This window comes from Ascaphus truei, chromosome 4 (genome assembly GCF_040206685.1).
Source record: "Ascaphus truei isolate aAscTru1 chromosome 4, aAscTru1.hap1, whole genome shotgun sequence".
Taxonomy (NCBI): domain Eukaryota; kingdom Metazoa; phylum Chordata; class Amphibia; order Anura; family Ascaphidae; genus Ascaphus; species Ascaphus truei.
Window position 1 is genome coordinate 258938634 of NC_134486.1, and position 20584 is coordinate 258959217.

Consider the following 20584-nt stretch of genomic DNA (forward strand, 5'->3'; position numbering starts at 1 on the left):
CCACCTGGCTCAACACAGCCCCCACACCAAAGTCAGAGGCATCAGTCTGAATAAGAAAATGCTTGGTATAATCTGGGGCAGCCAGGATGGGGGCCTCAGCAAGCGCAGCTTTCAGTGCCTGGAAAGCAGTTTCACAGGCAGGAGACCAGGTAACAAGCACAGGCAGTTGCTTCTTAGTCAGATCAGTCAGGGGTTTGGCCACGGCGCTGTACTGTGGGACAAATTTCCTGTAGTACCCTGCGGTGCCCAAAAAGGCCATGACCTGTTTCTTGGTTTTTGGAACAGGCCACTGAACTATGGCTTCTACCTTGGCTGGCTCTGGCTTGAGATGCCCTCCACCCACCCTGTGCCCTAAGTACAGGACTTCTGCCATCCCTACCATACACTTAGTGGGTTTTAAGGTAAGCCCAGCCTCCCTGATTCTATCCAGCACCGCAGCTACATGTCCTATGTGGGATTCCCAGGAATTACTAAAGACAGCAATGTCATCTAAGTAAGCCCTGGCATAGCTCTGCATCCCTTCCAGTAACCTATTGACCAGGCGTTGGAAGGTAGCCGGGGCATTCTTCATCCCAAATGGCATCACCAAAAACTCATAGAGGCCACTTGGAGTGATGAATGCTGACTTCTCCCTAGCCTCCAGGGTCAGGGGAATCTGCCAGTAGCCTTTGCTCAGATCCATGGTGGTCAGATACTTTGCCCCCGCGAGTTCATCTAGTAACTCATCCATGCGGGGCATGGGGTAAGCATCTGACACCGTCCCAGCGTTGAGCAACCGGTAATCCACACAAAACCGGGTGGTTTTGTCCTTCTTAGGCACTAGGACTACTGGACTTGCCCAAGGGCTCTGGGACGGAGTAATTACCCCTAGGGTCAGCATCTCCTCAATCTCTCTCTCCATACTTGTCTTGACCTCTGCTGACACTCTATAAGCGTGCTTATGCAGAGGCTGCAGGTCCCCTGTGTGTACTGGGTGTTTGGTGAGATGTGTGGTCCCTGGCATGTCAGTGAAGAGGGCGCTATACTGAGCTAGCATGTCCCTGGCTTCTCCCTTCTGCCTAGCACTCAACTGTGCCCCGATCTCTACCTGCTCAACAGTGTTTCCTTGCTTTGCCTCCCCTAGGAGATCAGGCAGAGCATTGCTCGCCGGATCCTCCAGCAGTGGGCTACAAATGGCCATTACTGCTCCCATACTCGGTGCTCGGTATTCCTTTAACATATTAATGTGATATGTCTTGTGCCTCTCAGGCGCTACCTGTACAACATAGTTGCACTCATTCACCTTTCGGATGACCGAATACGGTCCCGACCAGGCAGCCATTAACTTGTTCTCCCGAGTGGGTTTGAGAACAAGCACCTGCTGTCCTGGGATGAACTCTCTGCTACAGGCCTGCTGGTCATACCATTGCTTCTGCTTGGTCTGAGCAGCCCTGAGGTGGTCCTGGGCCACCCCCATAAGCATCTCTAACCGGTCTCTGAGATCTACCACATACTGGATCACTGAAGCATCAGTAGCGGTAGTCTCCCCCTCCCATCCCTCACGGAAGAGGTCCAGAGGTCCACGTACCCTGCGGCCATATAGTAGCTCGAAGGGGGAGAAGCCTGTAGATTCTTGCGGTACCTCTCGGTAGGCAAACAGCAAGTGCTGCAGGTGAATCTCCCAGTCTTTCCCCTCCGCCTCTATAAAGGTCCGAAGCATCTGCTTCAGGGTACCATTAAACCTCTCACATAATCCGTTTGTTTGGGGATGGTAAGGGGTAGTGCGCTGGTGCTGTACACCGCAGGCATCCCAGAGACAATGTAACAGTTCACTCATGAACTGCGACCCCTGATCAGTTAGGATCTCACTAGGGAAACCTACCCTAGCAAAAATGTTCAGCAAAGCTGCTGCCACTGTCTTGGCACTTATGGTGCCCAGCGCTACCGCCTCAGGGTACCGGGTGGCAAAATCCACCACCGTGAGGATGTAGCGCTTCCCTGACCTGCTAGGAATCATGAGGGGTCCTATCAGGTCCATCGCTACCTTCTGGAAGGGTTCCCCTATTATCGGTAGGGGTCTCAGGGGTGCCTTCACACGGTCGCCCGCCTTACCTACTCGCTGGCAGGTATCACAGGAGCGGCAGAAATCAGCCGCATCCCTGGATGCCCCCGGCCAGAAGTAACGCTGCAATAACCGGGCTCGCGGTCTGGTGACCCCCTGATGTCCCGCTAACGGAATAGAGTGAGCTACCCGTAACAATTGCTGTCGGTACCCCTGGGGTACTACTAGCTGTCGCTTACCGGTCAATCCCTTCTCTATTCCCGGGTTCCCTTCTTCTCTGTATAGGAGTCCCTTATGCCATAGGCAGCGCTCAGTGCCCTCCCCTGCCTGAGATTCGGACGCCCGAAGTCTCACGCCGGCCAGGGTAGGGTCTGCCTTCACTGCCTCCCTAAACTGGGCTCCTAAATCTGGCCCCCCCCCAGTCATGTCATTGTCAGGGGAAAGGGACACGGTAAGGGGGAACAGTAAGTCAGCCTGTGGTTGCAACTGATCCTGGCTTACCTCCCAGGGCTCCTCTGTGCCCTCCGCTAACGTTGGTCCCAAAGGCTGGGGGACTGGGGTGGCCACCGCCGGCATTGCCGCAGTCTGGCTCCGGGTAACCGCCGCCACTGCAGCGGGCTGGGGCACATGGTCGTAGGTGCAGGTCATCGGTCCCAGGTCATTGCCCAAAAGAATTTCAGCATCCAAACCTGGTAAAACCCCCACCTCCCGCACACCCTTGCCCACCCCCCAATCCAAAAAAATGCGGGCCACCTGCAGGAAACGTGGCTCTCCGTCAGCCACAGTGATCTGCATCCCAGGGCCTGGGATCAATTCCTCTGGCCGGACCATATCAGGTCGGACCAGGGTCACTGCAGCTCCTGAATCAAGTAAGCCAACTGCTTGCCGGTCACCGACTGTGACCGGGGTGAGATGCTTGCTCCTGCCGTCTGTCTGCTGCAGGTCTGCGCTGTGATGCTCTCCGCTCCTGGCTGTAGGCACTGAAGAAACCGGGGTAGGGGTGACATGGGACGTCTCGCTGGGAGTTGTTTCCATGACCGGTCCTGGTTCTTTGGTGGAAGCCACCCGCACGCGGGCTACCGGCTTTGCAGCTGGGGTGCGTTGCCCTCGGTAGGGTCCATTGGAACGCAGGGGTTCCGGGCAATCTGGTCTGAGGTGACCAGTGCTGTTGCAATTGTAGCACCGGCGCTCATGCCGGAGCTCTCCCGCCTTCTGTGACCCGCTGCCCGCAGGCGGCTTTTGGGTCCACTGGGGGGTACTCACAGCTTTCTTGGCCGGCGCCGGTGGGGTTACCGCTTTGGCTGGTACCTTGGCGGTCATCTGGGACCGGCTGACCACATAGTCATCTGCCATCCTCGCCGCCTAGGTGTAGGTCTTGGGCTTTTTATCATACACAAAAGCCCTCACCGCCGGCGGGCACTGCTGCATGAGCTGCTCCTGAAAGATGAGGTCCAGCAGGCGTTGGTAAGTCCTGGCCTCAGAGCCCTCCACCCAGTGTAACCCGTACAAAGCCATGCGGGTCACATAAGTGACATAGGTCTCCTGAGGGTGCCTCTCCGCCAGCCGGAACTTACCCCGGTAAGCTTCAGGGGTAAAACCGTGCTGAAACAGCAAAAGTTCTTTCAGGTGGTCATAGTCATCAGCAAACTCCTCTGTAAGCGCCATCAAAGTCTGTTTAGCCAAGCCGGAGAGTAGCGGGTCCAGGCGTGCAACCCTATGCTGGGGAAGCACCCCGTACCGCCGGCACTGCGTTTCAAAGTTCCTTAGAAACATGTCAATCTGATCAGTGCCCTCCACATACTTGGTGAGACTGTGCTTGTCCAGTTGGAGTTCATCTTTGGGGGGTCGGACCGGGGGGCAATAAGCGGGTCTGTTCACTGCCATAGAGATAAACTGTAGCCGCTCCTCCGGTGTCCCTCGGTCTCCCCACGCTGTTATCAGTGCCAGCATTTCAGGGGTAAAGGGACTGGTAGCCGCAGCTACCCGTGCCCCTCCTGCTGCACTTGTCCTGGGAGGTGCACTTGGTCCCTCCCCGGGATCCTGCCAGCCCGGCACTGGGTTCAGTCCCTGATCTCCGGGCGGCTGTAAAAGGGCAAGCTGAGCTACTTCCAGGACCTCTGGATGCTCAGCTTCATATGCGGTGACTGCAGCAACCATGTCCTCGACCGCCTGGTCCACATATTCCAGTCCATAGGCACGGCACTTGTCCTTTAGCTGAGTTCTAGTTCTCAGGTAATAGAGGTTCTCCGCTTCACTCATGGCTCTGAGTTCTGGGTCGCAGCAGTGAGGTGGTGTGACAACTTGCGTTACTTGTTGCACTACTGTGTGTTCAATATCTTTAGTCCCAGGAACTTGCAATTACTATCAAGTTCCCACTGGATCACAGTACCCCGCAGAATACTGTAATCCAGGTCCAGTTCAGTCCCACCAGCTGCCACCAGTTATATTAATACGCCTGTGACGATAGCTTCCACAGGCTTATTAATATTACACAAAAATAATTGGGTTTGAACTGAACGAGGCTTAAGATATAATAAATTGTATTTATTCCTTAGAATAAAGGTGAACACAACAGATAATACAATAACAAACAAGAAGTACACTTACTTAAGGGTTGGGGAATGAGAAGTATGATGTAGCATTTCTTTCAGCAGTGAGGAAATCATTCAGGTGATATCAGGTAACCATATCAGCAAACGAAGACAAAGGATATATGGGTGGACAGCCGTTTATAAACCATTCTCCTTCTATTCTTAACCTTAAGCACAGGGGATTGGTTTACAATTACCTCCAGCCACTCACTAACGTGGGAAAGCATTCTGACCCATGCCCCCCTGCTAGTTGGCACATGGGCAGTAGAACTCTGGGGGTCTCATTTCTGAAGCCCCACATTTACGTCAGGAATGCCAGAAAGTCTACTATTTGGAGTTCTGGCAGGAAAACCTTTGTTGAAAGGTGTTAACTGGAACACTTAAGACCTGCCCTGGTTTGGGCTTCGGATAAACAGTGAGGGTGATAAAACTCTTTGAACAGCACTTAAATCCTAGACATAGCGGCGTCCCCAGGGCCATCTGCTACCTTATGGCCCAAAAGAATTTCCTTTTTGAACTTATCCCTACCTTAGGATACACTATTAAGCATAAAATATAAACGTATTAAAATATCCGGTTCTGTTAGGTTTAGCAGGTCCAAACTTCCCAGTTCGCATTGCCAGAACTGGGACACCATATGGTCAAAAAAGCGACTTGCTACGACCTAAGAAACCGGAGTTACACAAATGCACATTAAATCATTTTAATACAAAAATCTCCATTGAAAAAGAAATCTCAGCTTTTCACTAAATCCCCATTGAAAACAACGGGCAGCTCCGCCATAGACTTTCAATGGTAAATCGCCGCCATTGAAGTCAATGGGGGTTTTCTGCCATTGAAGTCTATGGGAAAAGTCCCGAACTTTAAGGGGGTCCATACTCCGTCGGGTTGGTCCAAGCGGGTCAAGGATGGTTCTGCAGCGATTCCGGAGCAGTGGCTACAGATACCCCAAACCCTGATCCGCTGAACCCTCCGGAACCGGAGATATGGATTCCTAAAATTCAGCATTTCTCACTTAGTCATTTTTCTGAGCCGTTTCTGCCGCCGCCGGCAAAGCCTATGGCGCGACCCGCTCTATCTGGTTCGACCCTTATCGGGGGTCCAGGATTCGGGGACCCGGTGGTGGTCGAGTGGGGGGACGCTTAGGAACTAGGGGCAAAAAGAATTTTATCCCTAGGTGCCCTAAAACAGTTTATTTCCACGCTAATTGACGTTGAACTTGACCCAGTGATTTTAGCTCTTTTGAAAGACATTGTATCCGCTTTGCGGTTTGCGGTCTGGACGGCAGCCAACTAGGTTACCTCGAGGCATCTCCATTGAAGTCAATGAGCCCATTGACTTTCAATGGGAAACCGCCGCTCTCCCTCTCGGACGCCACCTGCTGGTCACTACAGGAAACAGGACGAAAACAGCACAAATTTCTATTGAAATGCATTGAGCCCTAATGGCGGCCAATGGGGACCTGCAAAATGGTGCCTGAAAAGGCGGGAAAACTACACAAAGAGCTATAATCATTAAAGAATTATTAACCCTTGTGCTCCCGGATGGATTCTAGTGTGTGTGTGATGCAAACACTGAGTAACCAGACATTACAATGGAACAGGGGAAATAAATTTACATGTCATAACAAGGGTTACATCACATTTCTGGACCTCAGCCCAGTTAACCCCTTGTCTCCCTGGTGCGGTCAGGGGTGGCCAAATGGGGTGCAACCCCTTTAATACCGGGCCACCCCTCTCTCTCCCTCTACACCCATGTCTATCTCTCACCCCCCCATGTAGCTCTTTCACCCCCCCTCCCCATATCACACTCACCCCCCTCATGTCACTCACACCCCCTCCCCATGCCTGTCTCACACTCACTCCCCCATGTCCCAGTCTCACACTCACTCCCCCATATCCCAGTCTCACACTCACTCCCCCATGTCCCAGTCTCACACTCACTCCCCCATGTCCCAGTCTCACACTCACTCCCCAATATCCCAGTCTCACACTCACTCCCGCATGTCCCAGTCTCACACTCACTCCCCCATGTCCCAGTCTCACACTCACTCCCCCATGTCCCAGTCTCACACTCACTCCCCCAAGTCCCAGTCTCACACTCACTCCCCCAAGTCCCAGTCTCACACTCACACCCCTCCCCCAGTCTCACACTCACTCCCCCAAGTACCAGTCTCACACCCACTCCCCCAAGTCCAAGTCTCACACTCACTCCCCCAAATCCGAGTCTCACACTCACACCCCTCCCCATGCCCCAGTCTCACACTCACACCCCCATGTCCCAGTCTCACACTCACTCCCCCATGTCCCAGTCTCACACTCCCTCCCTATGCCCCAATCTCACACTCCCTTCCCATGTCCCAGTCTCACACTCCCTCCCCATGTCCCAGTTTCACACTCCCTCCCCATGTCCCAGTCTCACTCTCAACCCCCCATGTCCCAGTCTCTCACACCCCATGTCCCAGTCTCACCCCCCATGTCCCAGTCTCACCCCACCATGTCCCAGTCTCAACCCCCATGTCCCAGTCTCACCCCCCCATGTCCCAGTCTCACCCCCCCCCCCCATGTCCCAGTCTCACCCCCCCCCCATGTCCCAGTCTCACCCCCCCCCCATGTCCCAGTCTCACCCCCCCCCATGTCCCAGTCTCACCCCCCCATGTCCCAGTCTCACCCCCCATGTCCCAATCTCACTCTCAACCCCCCCATGTCCCAGTCTCACTCTCAACCCCCCCATATCCCAGTCTCACCCCCCCATGTCCCAGTCTCAACCCCCCATGTCCCAGTCTCACCCCCCCCCATGTCCCAGTCTCACCCCCCCATGTCCCAGTCTCACCCCCCCATGTCCCAGTCTCACCCCCCCATGTCCCAGTCTCACCCCCCCATGTCCCAGTCTCAACCCCCCATGTCCCAGTCTCACCCCCCCATATCCCAGTCTCACCCCCCCATGTCCCAGTCTCACCCCCCCCATGTCCCAGTCTCACCCCCCCATGTCCCAGTCTCACCCCCCCATGTCCCAGTCTTACCCCCCCATGTCCCAGTCTCACCCCCCATGTCCCAGTCTCACCCCCCCATGTCCCAGTCTCACCCCCCCATGTCCCAGTCTCACCCCCCCTCCATGCCCCAGTCTCACTCTCAACCCCCCATGTCCCAGTCTCTCACACCCCATGTCCCAGTCTCACCCCCCATGTCCCAGTCTCACCCCCCCATGTCCCAGTCTCACCCCCACCATGTCCCAGTCTCAACCCCCATGTCCCAGTCTCACCCCCCCCCCAAATGTCCCAGTCTCACCCCCCCCATGTCCCAGTCTCACACCCCCATGTCCCAGTCTCACCCCCCCATGTCCCAGTCTCACACCCCCATGTCCCAGTCTCACCCCCCCATGTCCCAGTCTCACCCCCCCATGTCCCAGTCTCACCCCCCCATGTCCCAGTCTCACCCCCCCATGTCCCAGTCTCACCCCCCCATGTCCCAGTCTTAGCCCCCCATGTCCCAGTCTCACCCCCCATGTCCCAGTCTCACCCCCCCATGTCCCAGTCTCACCCCCCCATGTCCCAGTCTCACCCCCCATGTCCCAGTCTCACTCCCCATGTCCCAGTCTCACTCCCCATGTCCCAGTCTCACTCAACCCCCCATGTCCCAGCCTCACTCAACCCCCCCATGTCCCAGTCTCACTCTCAACCCCCCATATCCCAGTCTCACCCCCCATGTCCCAGTCTCACCCCCCCATGTCCCAGTCTCACCCCCCCATGTCCCAGTCTTAGCCCCCCATGTCCCAGTCTCACCCCCCCATGTCCCAGTCTCACCCCCCCATGTCCCAGTCTCACCCCCCCATGTCCCAGTCTCACCCCCCATGTCCCAGTCTCACTCCCCATGTCCCAGTCTCACTCCCCATGTCCCAGTCTCACTCAACCCCCCCATGTCCCAGCCTCACTCAACCCCCCCATGTCCCAGTCTCACTCTCAACCCCCCATATCCCAGTCTCACCCCTCCATGTCCCAGTCTCACCCCCCCATGTCCCAGTCTCACCCCCCCATGTCCCAGTCTCACCCCCCTATGTCCCAGTCTCCCCCCCCTATGTCCCAGTCTCACCCCCCATGTCCCAGTCTCACCCCCCATGTCCCAGTCTCACTCCCCCATGTCCCAGTCTCACTTCCCCATGTCCCAGTCTCACTCCCCCATGTCCCAGTCTCACTCCCCCATGTCCCAGTCTCACTCCCCCATGTCCTAGTCTCACTCCCCCATGTCCCAGTCTCACTCCCCCCCATGTCCCCATCTCACTCCCCCCCATGTCCCAGTCTCACCCCCCCATGTCCCAGTCTCACTCCCCCATGTCCCAGTCTCACTCCCCCATGTCCCAGTCTCACTCCTCCCCATGTCCCAGTCTCACTCCCCCCCATGTCCCAGTCTCACCCCCCCATGTCCCAGTCTCACCCCCCCATGTCCCAGTCTCACCCCCCCATGTCCCAGTCTCACCCCCCCATGTCCCAGTCTCACCCCCCCCCATGTCCCAGCCTCACTCAACACCCCCATGTCCCAGTCTCACTCTCAACCCCCCATATCCCAGTCTCACCCCCCCATGTCCCAGTCTCACCCCCCCATGTCCCAGTCTCACCCCCCTATGTCCCAGTCTCCCCCCCATGTCCCAGTCTCCCCCCCATGTCCCAGTCTCACCCCCCCCCATGTCCCAGTCTCACCCCCCCATGTCCCAGTCTCACCCCCCATGTCCCAGTCTCACTCCCCCATGTCCCAGTCTCACTCCCCCATGTCCCAGTCTCACTCCCCCATGTCCCAGTCTCACTCCCCCATGTCCCAGTCTCACTCCCCCATGTCGCAGTCTCACTCCCCCATGTCCCAGTCTCACTCCCCCATGTCCCAGTCTCACTCCCCCATGTCCTAGTCTCACTCCCCCATGTCCCAGTCTCACTCCACCACATGTCCCCATCTCACTCCCCCCCATGTCCCAGTCTCACCCCCCATGTCCCAGTCTCACTCCCCCATGTCCCAGTCTCACTCCCCCATGTCCCAGTCTCACTCCTCCCCATGTCCCAGTCTCACTCCCCCCCATGTCCCAGTCTCACCCCCCATGTCCCAGTCTCACCCCCCCATGTCCCAGTCTCACCCCCCCATGTCCCAGTCTCACCCCCCCATGTCCCAGTCTCAACCCCCCCCATGTCCCAGCCTCACTCAACACCCCCATGTCCCAGTCTCACTCTCAACCCCCCATATCCCAGTCTCACCCCCCCATGTCCCAGTCTCACCCCCCCATGTCCCAGTCTCACCCCCCCATGTCCCAGTCTCACCCCCCTATGTCCCAGTCTCCCCCCCATGTCCCAGTCTCCCCCCCATGTCCCAGTCTCACCCCCCCCCATGTCCCAGTCTCACCCCCCCATGTCCCAGTCTCACCCCCCATGTCCCAGTCTCACTCCCCCATGTCCCAGTCTCACTCCCCCATGTCCCAGTCTCACTCCCCCATGTCCCAGTCTCACTCCCCCATGTCCCAGTCTCACTCCCCCATGTCCCAGTCTCACTCCCCCATGTCCCAGTCTCACTCCCCCATGTCCCAGTCTCACTCCCCCATGTCCTAGTCTCACTCCCCCATGTCCCAGTCTCACTCCCCCACATGTCCCCATCTCACTCCCCCCCATGTCCCAGTCTCACCCCCCATGTCCCAGTCTCACTCCCCCATGTCCCAGTCTCACTCCCCCATGTCCCAGTCTCACTCCTCCCCATGTCCCAGTCTCACTCCCCCCCATGTCCCAGTCTCACCCCCCATGTCCCAGTCTCACCCCCCCATGTCCCAGTCTCACCCCCCCATGTCCCAGTCTCACCCCCCATGTCCCAGTCTCACCCCCCCATGTCCCAGTCTCACCCCCCTCCATGTCCCAGTCTCACTCCCCCATGTCCCAGTATCACTCCCCCATGTCCCAGTCTCACTCCCCCATGTCCCAGTCTCACTCCCCCATGTCTTGATTACTGTAACCTCCTGCTGTCCGGCCTTCCTGCCTCTCACCTGTCTCCCCTACAATCTATCCTAAACGCTGCTGCCAGAATCACTCTACTCTTTCCTAGATCTGTCTCAGCATCTCCCCTCATGAAATCCCTCTCCTGGCTTCCGATCAAATCCCGCATCTCACACTCCATTCTTCTCCTCACTTTTAAAGCTTTACACTCTTCTGCCCCTCCTTACATCTCAGCCCTAATTTCTCGTTATGCACCATCCAGACTCTTGCGTTCTTCTCAAGGATCTCTTCTTTCTACCCCTTTTGTATCTAAAGCCCTCTCCCGCCTTAAACCTTTTTCATTGACTGCCCCTCACCTCTGGAATGCCCTTCCCCTCAGTACCCGACTAGCACCCTCTCTATCCACCTTTAAGACCCACCTTAAGACACACTTGCTTAAAGAAGCATATGAATAGCACTGTGGCTATTCTGAACACATGGCACATAAAGCTTGGCCCCCTGCAGATGCACTTACCAGAACTCCCTCCTACTGTCTCTGTACGTTCTCCCTACCTACCAATTAGACTGTAAGCTCCTCGGAGCAGGGACTCCTCTTCCTTAATGTCTAAAGCACTTATTCCCATGATCTGTTATTTATATTATCTGTTATTTATTGGATTACCACATGTATTACTGCTGTGAAGCGCTATGTACATTAATGGCGCTATATAAATAAAGACATACAATACAATACAATACAATGTCCCAGTCTCACTCCCCCATGTCCTAGTCTCCCTCCCCCATGTCCCAGTCTCACTCACCCCCTCACCCCATGTCACACACGCTGATGCAGGAAGCAAGGAGATGCTGCTGTGTAGCTGTGTAGCACAGCGCCACCTAATGGCCAAAAGAAAAATTGCAGCTGCAGACGGCTTTTTTTCCTCTGCTCCTGGCAAAATCGCCGCTGCTTCCTGCGCCCCCCCTAAACAATCTTGCGCCTCCCCAGAGGGGCGCGCCCCCCAGTTTGCGCACCGCTGATCTACTCAATAACTAATTTACACACTGTAGACTAAGGCCTGGGACATAGTGATTAAAATCAGTGCGGAGGCGCGCTGAGGCTCAGGGAAAGCAGTGCTTTCCCTGGCCTTACACAGCGCGCCATCCGGGGTGTGTCAGGGGCGGGTCTGGGGGCGGGCCAGTGACGTCACGGAGCTGGTTCGCCCTCATTGGGCGAACCGCTCACGTGACCGGCCCTGCGCTCCGGCGAGCGCCAAATTTGAAAACTTCCTGAGACACACGCTTCCCAAAGCGTGAGGAAGCATGCGCGAGCCCCTGATAAAGCCGCTCTCATTGCGGCTGCCGGGGCTCAGTGCCGAGTGTGAGCGCGCCTCAGCACGGCCCAGCCTTGCTCACGCCACTATGTCCCAGGCCTAATTCTCTGAAGGCTGAATAGTATTCCTACAAGTGTGTTTATAAGAGTTTTATTACCTGCTTTTAACTGAGGTACCCCTTTCTTTTTGCTTAGAAGTGTGCACACCGATAGATAAAAGTACAAAAGTTACTATCAGTACAGAAGGTTTTTCATCAAAATTATAAAGATATACAAGAAAATAAAGATTTATTCATAAACTCAGACTATTTACATACTTTTAGTTATTACAGTAATATACCCAACTGTTTACATATATCACTATTCATTATTAATACAAATAGCACATTTACTGTACATATTAGAGCAGGGGAGCGCAAACTTTTAGTGCTGCGTCCCCCTGTCTCTCCCCGCCCCCCCCCCCCCCCGGCTCTCGCACCTCCCGCCTACCTTCATCTGCGTCAGATGACACTGCGGGGGCGTGTGACGTCAGGTCACATGGTGCCGCTGTGTAATTTGACGCTGCGTTGCCATGGCGACACAACACAGACCGCTGAATCCCGGTACGTAAACAGTTGCAGGGGCCTCACACGATCCCCCAGCATTTAATTTAAATGCCTGGGGGAAGAGTGAGGGGCCTCTGCAACTGCCCGCGCCCCCCCCAGCACAATCTCCCGCCCCCACATGGGGTCGCACCCCCCACTTTGCGCTCCGCTGTATTAGAGCACAGAAAGAAAGGAAAGCAAGAAGTACACATTATCATACCTCTCAATGTGAAATATAGGAGCAGGTCCTAGCATAAAAAAACATGCTGCAGTTCCTAAATTGCCAGTAATGAGCAGCCATTTCCTCAATCCCTAAACAAAGTCAAAACAAAGGCCTTAGGAGATACAGGAAAACTAAAATAGTATTTAAAAAAGATGCACAGACAGGATTTTTAACAACATGGGCAGCTGAAACAAAATTCTTAAGCCCAAATGTGTCATTTGCCTTGGTTTTCATCATTTGTTTTCTTTTTCACAAGGGGCAATTTCATGTGGAGAAACATCGAGTCATTACCTAATCAAATATGTTTTTAACAAAGATACAAGGCTTTTAGGTAATAGAGATGTGTTCATGTGGAAGTTGATTCGCAAAATGAAATTAGAAAAATATGCGCATAATTTTGAGCATATGGATTTAGGGTGACCATATTTGTCCCGGGACAAATGTTGTGCATGTGACAGACACTAGTGTGCATGCGCGATCGGTGTTCAGGGTGTTCGTACGCATGCTTGATCGGCTCTTGCTGGGTGCTCGTGTGCATGCATGATCGGCGCTTGCTGGTAAGCTCCAGCGCACGAGTGGTTGGCGCCGATAAAAACCGGGACAGTGGCAAAAAAAAGTCGGCACAGAGGTCTAAAAACTGGGACTGTCCCGGTTAAACCGGAACATCTGGTCACCTGACATATGGTAGTATATAAAATGTTATGTAAACTGAATTTAAACATGACCTGCACAGTGACTTTCAATATTTTTCCATTATTCTTTACATTTTGTGGATTATTTTGAATAGTATTACAAAATTCATCTGGTTTGTACATTTTTGAGAATATGTAGCGAATTTCTGTTAGGTACAAAATGTAATGTGCTATAATGGTGGTGGTAGTTGAATGGCCAGAAGCCTCGTGACGTAGTGATTGTTGTACAATGTGCAGAAGCCTATAATACCTGTCTTTGGAATACTGTCAATGTTGATGCAACTGAAGAGAGGCTCTTGTATGCTATAGTATGTAACATATTTATATTCTATAATAATATGATTTAATATACTGAATATGAAAATTAGGATTATGTATACCTATATACTGTACATTCTGAAGGTATATGCAGAAGATATTTAGCATTAAGGAATCGTGTAGATATTATACTTACAGGCAATTTGTCACTTATCAGTCCCATAAGTGGTGAACTGAGAGAATAGGACAAGGCAAGTCCCAGGAATACCAAACCAACGTACCCAACTTGTAAATGAAACTGAAAATATAAGAAACAGACATGGTTTGTATCACTACTAATCAATATTGTGTTTGACTAGAAATACATTTCTACTTAATAGACTGACTTCTAAAGAGGAATATCCTAGGTCACATTATTTCTGTATGTGTTACATATGAAACAGTAGGTTTGTTTGTCAGTTCTGGTCAGGAACGGATTATATTGTATGATATTCGTTTTTGCATGGTCAGCGCCTAAAGAACATGCACTGATTGGAAGCAAAGATTTTAATTTGGATCTTCACTCCACCAACTTCCCTTAAAGCGTCAATCCAAGCGTGCACAATTTTGGGCCATTTGGGTCTCCAAAGTTGTACCCCACACATTTTTAGCTCTGGGGACCCCCTGCTTCCGGATATACAGACTTCTGTAGGGAGTGCCTGTAGCCGGTGCGATCAGCTAGCAGGGTTCGTGTAATGGCAGAGTTTCCACGCTTCAGCACTCAGTGAGCCAATAGGAAGCTGTGACGTCATCAGGTTCAGCTTCTAACTTTGCCAAGATACCGACACACCCTTTGAAGGTAAGTATCTCGGGGTGCAGGGAGTCACATGAGCTGAAATTAACGGGGTTCAGCTCCGGAGATCCCCTGCTTCAACCCTATGTAAAAAAAAATAAGAAAATAAAAAACGGCTTGGATTGCACCTTTAAAGTATCCATGTAAAGTACTAGTAAACTTTCTTCACACAACATAAAAGCCAAAAGCTATCCAGGGTGCACACAAATCTAAAAACAGAAACTGCCTTTGTAATTAGATGTAGAACTCTGTTTGAAATACTGTATAAGCATAAGTAGTAAATTAAAGCTACTAACTTTTTCTGTAACAAAAAGTGACAGGGTTGGATCCAAAAACCCCAAACATGAGCTCAACGAAAATATAACAAAGCACAATATCAGAAGTTTAGGAATTGTAAATAACATCCAGAAGGAGTCTTGGCCAGGAACAGAATCTGTGTAGAAAAAGGAAATCTAGTTAAGGATGTTTACTAGGTCTACAACGCACATATGCACATGTAACCCCCTGTGTCTAAAGACCTGCAACCTACAGCGACAATACATGAGCTCCAACGGTGTACTGGTACTACACATATAGGCCTGACCATCATGGATTGGGAAGCATAACGTGGACGATAACACACATACATGCACAGCGCTTAGGCGAACTGTAATGTTATAAGTTGTATTGTGCCTTGTATGTAGTGATCATATTCGTAAGGATCACGTGGTTATGGATTACCCATTTGCTATATCTACATGTCCTATACATAAACCTGTTATATACATCCAAGTGTCGTGTCCCGTTTACTGGCCCCACACAGACGTGTTGTCCACTAACATAAGTATACAGACAGGCCCCCGCAGAAGGCGTTTAGTCTGAGGTATAGTAAAAAGAGAGGGGTTACACGCATAACTATAATTAAAACAAACTTTCTCCCCCTCCTATGTACAACATGAAAATTATGTTCTATTACAGTATCTTCAACTTTAGGCTGCGTCCATAGACATTTGAGCCATGCGGAGGCTGAGGGAAAGTGGGTGCTTTCCCTGGCCATGGTACGCGCGCTGTCCATGGGCGTCTAGGGGTGTGCCAGTGACGTCACAGAGCTGGTTCGTCCTCATTGGGCGAACCGCTCACGTGACTAGCCTGTCACGCCAAGAAATCAGTTTTAACTGATTTCTTGCACAAAGCGCCCCCTCCCGTTTCCACGCGCCCGCACGTCACATGGACACAATCACACGCACGACGCAGCCTAAGAAGGAGTAAGAGTGGGAAGAGGGAGAAGGGGAGCGTGCTCTTGTTCTCCTCCACTGAATTCTGTGCTGTTTAATTAGCCCATGACTCAAACACCCAGAAAATCTCTCCCAATTGTATTTTCCTGGTGACTTCATAATTGACCCAGATGTTTCATTCCCTGGCATCAAAACATAAGATGAAGCCTTAAAACTGCTTTAATACAGGGGTGTAGAACGTGCTCTTTTGCTGCATTTATCTGCTCAGCAATGCATTGTGCATGAAAATGGTGCAGTATTTGTAACTCAGCTACTGAATTTTCATTAGCCTGTAGGTAAGTAATTTTCCCTCAATATTGCACTTACAACAGGTATCTTATACAAAGCTAAACATGTTACAGTATATAGTAATACTGCATCACTATTTACTTCCAAGCCTCCAAGTGCAACACAAATAATTATTCTACTGCCACAATACTTTTTGTCCCCGCCCATTTCATTTTCCCCCAGTACTCATGGCAAGTCTGGCATGGGAGAGTAGGTATTTAAAACATTTGCTTGAGTTAACAGGCTACAGAATATTTTATACTAATTTCATCTCTAAATTTGGTAGGAATCAGAATAATTTAGTACGGATTAAAAACAATCTGCTTGATCTGTTTCTATCACAGCCACAACATTATAGAAATAATGACATTTACAGTAGAGATTATATAACTTGAGGAGGGACTACAATAGGATTATAAAATAAGAGGAAATAACACCCAAGAAAAAAAGTCATATTCATCAATTCATCATCATGAGTCAGCATATGCCTTACAATATTTCACTCCAGTCTCTAACACTGTGATCTAGGTCTTAGACACATGATGTTTTCATCACTATTTTTTACGACTTTAACGATATAGGAATGAAACTGCAAAAGTTCAAATAAGTGTGAACATCAGTAGGACTCCATATTAATGAACACTTTGTATAGGTATTATTACAGACAGTGTGACATTTGTAAATCTAGAAGGACATGTATATTACTCAAAGGCTTGGTACAGCAAATAAAAATACCACGTGTGAGCACATTCACGTCTCAGACAAAGGTCTGCAATCCTGCTTTTCACCATTATCTTCTAGCATACAATGCTTCCACTGCAGCCAGGGATTCTGGGTAATTATATACAAATGAGTACACAGTGTGTCACTCCTTACTTCTTATCCATTTTAAAGTTACAGAAGTGCATAGCCAGTAATACTTAGGCAGCGTTTATAGTGGCAGTGATGGCACGCGCAGAGCAAACAATAAACCTCTTCTTATAACGGCCAGCTATAGAGCGTGGAACAGCACGAGCGAAGAAGCATGACCGCGATCCTTGAGAAGACAAAAATTTTGTCAGGACATAATAACAATCATCAGTTCCTTAGCACTTAACATACAGCTTCTCCATTTTGGCTTTATTTTTGTTAAATAAATCATGATACGGTGTAATATGTCATGTGTTGTTGTTCATCTGAGGTTGTATTTGCCTAATTTTTAGACCTGCTAAGGAACAGATGATTGTTATTATGTCCTGATATGTAAAACCATAGAATTCAAAGAGGGTGTACTTTCTTTTTCACACAACTGTAGTTGCGTTGACGGCGCATCGCGCCAAAACACATACCTTGTTGTGCATCATGCTGCAGATTATGAACGCGACCGCAACCAGGCGGAGGTACTACCGAGCGGCAGTATCCAGAAGACAAATGAATTTGTCTCTCTATACGGCTGCCACGTGAAGCGGTTCAGCCAATAATGGCACATCACTCACATGATTTCATAGGCCACGCCTCCGCAACATCCCCTATCACATCCCGCCTGTCGCCTGCATAGAGTGCGGGATTCGCGCACACGGTCCGCGCAAATGACGTCAAGCGGTCGCGCGCACTGCACTATAAGCTTGGCCTATGTGATAATGGGGTAAGACAGAGTTGCAGACCTGTCTGAGACATGCAAACGCACCACAAGTGGTATTTTTATTTACTGTACAGTGGTGGAGTTTTGTCACCTTTTTTTACCCACCATAGCTTTTTTTTTTTTTTTTTTTTTTTTAAATGGAACATTTTTTTCAAATGTTTAAAAACACAAATAATCTGCTCTGAGATCTCGGTCAGGTTGAACCAATGATCAGTTTCACAACTTATATTTTTGTAAGTAAAATGCATAGTATTCGTTTAGAAATAATAAACAACAACTAAATAAGAATACAAAAACAACCTCTCTAATTGTTTCAGCATATAGGACAACAGGGATAATAGACAGAACTGTACAAGAGAAGATATCAGAGTAAACATGGAGTAATTAAAATACTGCTTCAATTCTGAATGGGCATAAGGGTAGTGCAATTACTAGTGGAGGTGAAGGTACAGTAACCCCAGTTCTTCCCACAGATTACTTCACCTACTACGCATTACTCTGCCCACATTACATGCCCTACTACGCATTACTTTGCCCACATTACATCCCCTACTACATCCTTGTTCTGACCTTAAGCTCCCTAATAAAGTCAGGAAACAAAAATGTGAAAACAAAGGCATATTTTCTCTTTTAGTAACATTTAGTAACATTTAACCTATGCACAAAATAGACTGCTTGCAGTATGAATTCATGTTATATTACTGAAAGAAGCACGTACCATATTTTGGTAGGATGTAAATATTCAGTGGCACCATCAGTAGGACCACACAGCCAACGGCAATGAATGGAACCTCGTAACCAAATGATTGGTACAGAAAACCTCCAATTGGAGGACCCATGACAAGGCCCAGGCCGGTAAAAATTTCAAGACATCCCTGCAGGTTATAGGAACGAAAATTATTTTAATTGTTTCAAGCAACTAAAACAAAAGTAACATAACCCATTTCTATATACTTTTTAATCAACATGTAAAAAATGACATATATATATATATATCAACTGTAAATATTACTGTAAATATTACTGTATGTTCATTTACATGTCTTAGACAGGTCTGCAACCCTGTCTTTCACCATTATCGCCCAGCACACAGCACTTCCACTGCAGCAAGGGATTCTGGGAAATGACATGCAAATGAGCAATATTGTGGAGGGTTTTTGTCACTTTTGTTACCCACCATAACCTTAATAAGTGTGGTGAATACCTACTCTTAATCTCAAACGAGCATAGCCAGCACAACCAACCTCACACTGATGATACCCATCAAGGTTGAAACATGTCTGTGAGTGGGTTTACTGGCTATGCATCTGAGCCCAACCTATGCTTAAAAGCTGTGTTTAAAGCAGCATGCATTGGCTTAAGTGTTGCTCGTGTAATATGAGCTTGAGACAAAAGGTAGCACTGTGTGCTCATTTGCATGTCATTTCCCAGAATCCCTTGCTGCAGTGGAAGTGCTGTGTGCTGGGCGATAATGGGGAAAGTTAGGGTTGCAGACCTGTCTAAGACATGCAAATGAACATACAGTAATATTTCCATTTGCTATATGCTTTACTGTGGAGGGTTTTTGTCACTTTTTTTTACCCACCATAACCTTAATAAGTGTGGTATATATATATACATATATATATATATACCCATACCCAGTTAAAATCAACCCCACACTGATGAGACCCATCAAGGTTGAAACAGCTGTCTGTGGGTGGTTTTCTGGGTATGCACCTTAACCCTGGCTGTGCTCAAAGCTGTGACCATGCAGCAAGCTTAAGCCTATAGGGAACCATGTTAAAAATTGTTTTTGAGGCAAAAAGTGACACTGTGTGCTCTTTTGCATGTCATTTCCCAGAATCCCTTGCTGCAGTGGAAGTGCTGTATGCTGGGTGATGATGGGGAAAGGCGGGGTTGCAGACCTGCCTAAGACATGCAGATGAGCATACAGTTGTATTTGTATATATATATATATATATATATATATATATATAGCTAAACCCCGTTATAACGCGCCTCGCTATACCGCGATTCGGTTATAACGCGGTTTTCCCGTGGCTCCCGTTAAAAAAAAAAAAAAAAAATTTGCACACTGCACACACTCTGCTCATTGCTCACACTGCACACACACTGCACACTGCACACATACTGCTCATTGCACACACTGACACACTGCACACACACTGCTCATTGCTCACACTGCACACACTGACACACTGCACACACACTGCTCATTGCTCACACTGCACACACACTGCTCACACTGACACACACTGCTCATTGCTCACACTGCACACACTGACACACTGCTCATTGCTCACACTGCACACACACTGCTCACACTGACACACACTGCACACTGCACACACACTGCTCATTGCACACACTGCACACACTGACACACTGCTCATTGCACACACTGACACACTGCATACACACTGCACACACACTGCACACTGCACACACACTGCACACACACTGCTCATTGCTCACACTGCACACACTGACACACTGCTCATTGCACACACTGACACACTGCACACACACTGCACACTGCACACACTGACACACTGCACACACACTGCTCATTGCTCACACTGCACACACTGACACACTGCACACTGCACACACACTGCTCATTGCTCACACTGCACACACACTGCTCACACTGACACACACTGCTCATTGCTCACACTGCACACACACTGCTCACACTGACACACACTGCACACTGCACATTGCTCACACTGCACACACTGACCATTGCACACACTGACACACTGCACACACACTGCACACTGCACACTGCACACACACTGCTCACACTGACACACACTACACACACACACACACACACACACACTACACATATACATAAATCAGCCTTACCTTGGGGATGATTGGTGAGGCATGTGGCTGCAGGGGGGGGGGGGGCGTGCCGGTGGGGG

General features: G+C 50.2%; 2 protein-coding genes across 5 annotated transcripts in view; one reads left to right on the forward strand and one right to left on the reverse strand.

Annotated features, from left to right (window-relative positions):
- RPS12 (ribosomal protein S12) overlaps positions 1–20584 on the forward strand; it is a 248085-nt gene that overhangs the window by 141898 nt on the left and 85603 nt on the right. The gene's annotated exons all lie outside the window — the stretch shown is intronic.
- The window catches only part of SLC18B1 (solute carrier family 18 member B1), a 136620-nt gene that overhangs the window by 38453 nt on the left and 77583 nt on the right, over positions 1–20584 (reverse strand). For all 4 annotated transcript variants that reach the window (XM_075597344.1, XM_075597346.1, XM_075597345.1 and 1 more), the window contains 4 exons: positions 18370–18526; positions 14786–14922; positions 13854–13955; positions 12705–12796 (listed from right to left, as the gene is read on the reverse strand). In XM_075597344.1, the coding sequence (XP_075453459.1) occupies positions 12705–12796; positions 13854–13955; positions 14786–14922; positions 18370–18526 (488 nt within the window). The remainder of the gene's footprint in view (positions 1–12704; positions 12797–13853; positions 13956–14785; positions 14923–18369; positions 18527–20584) is intronic.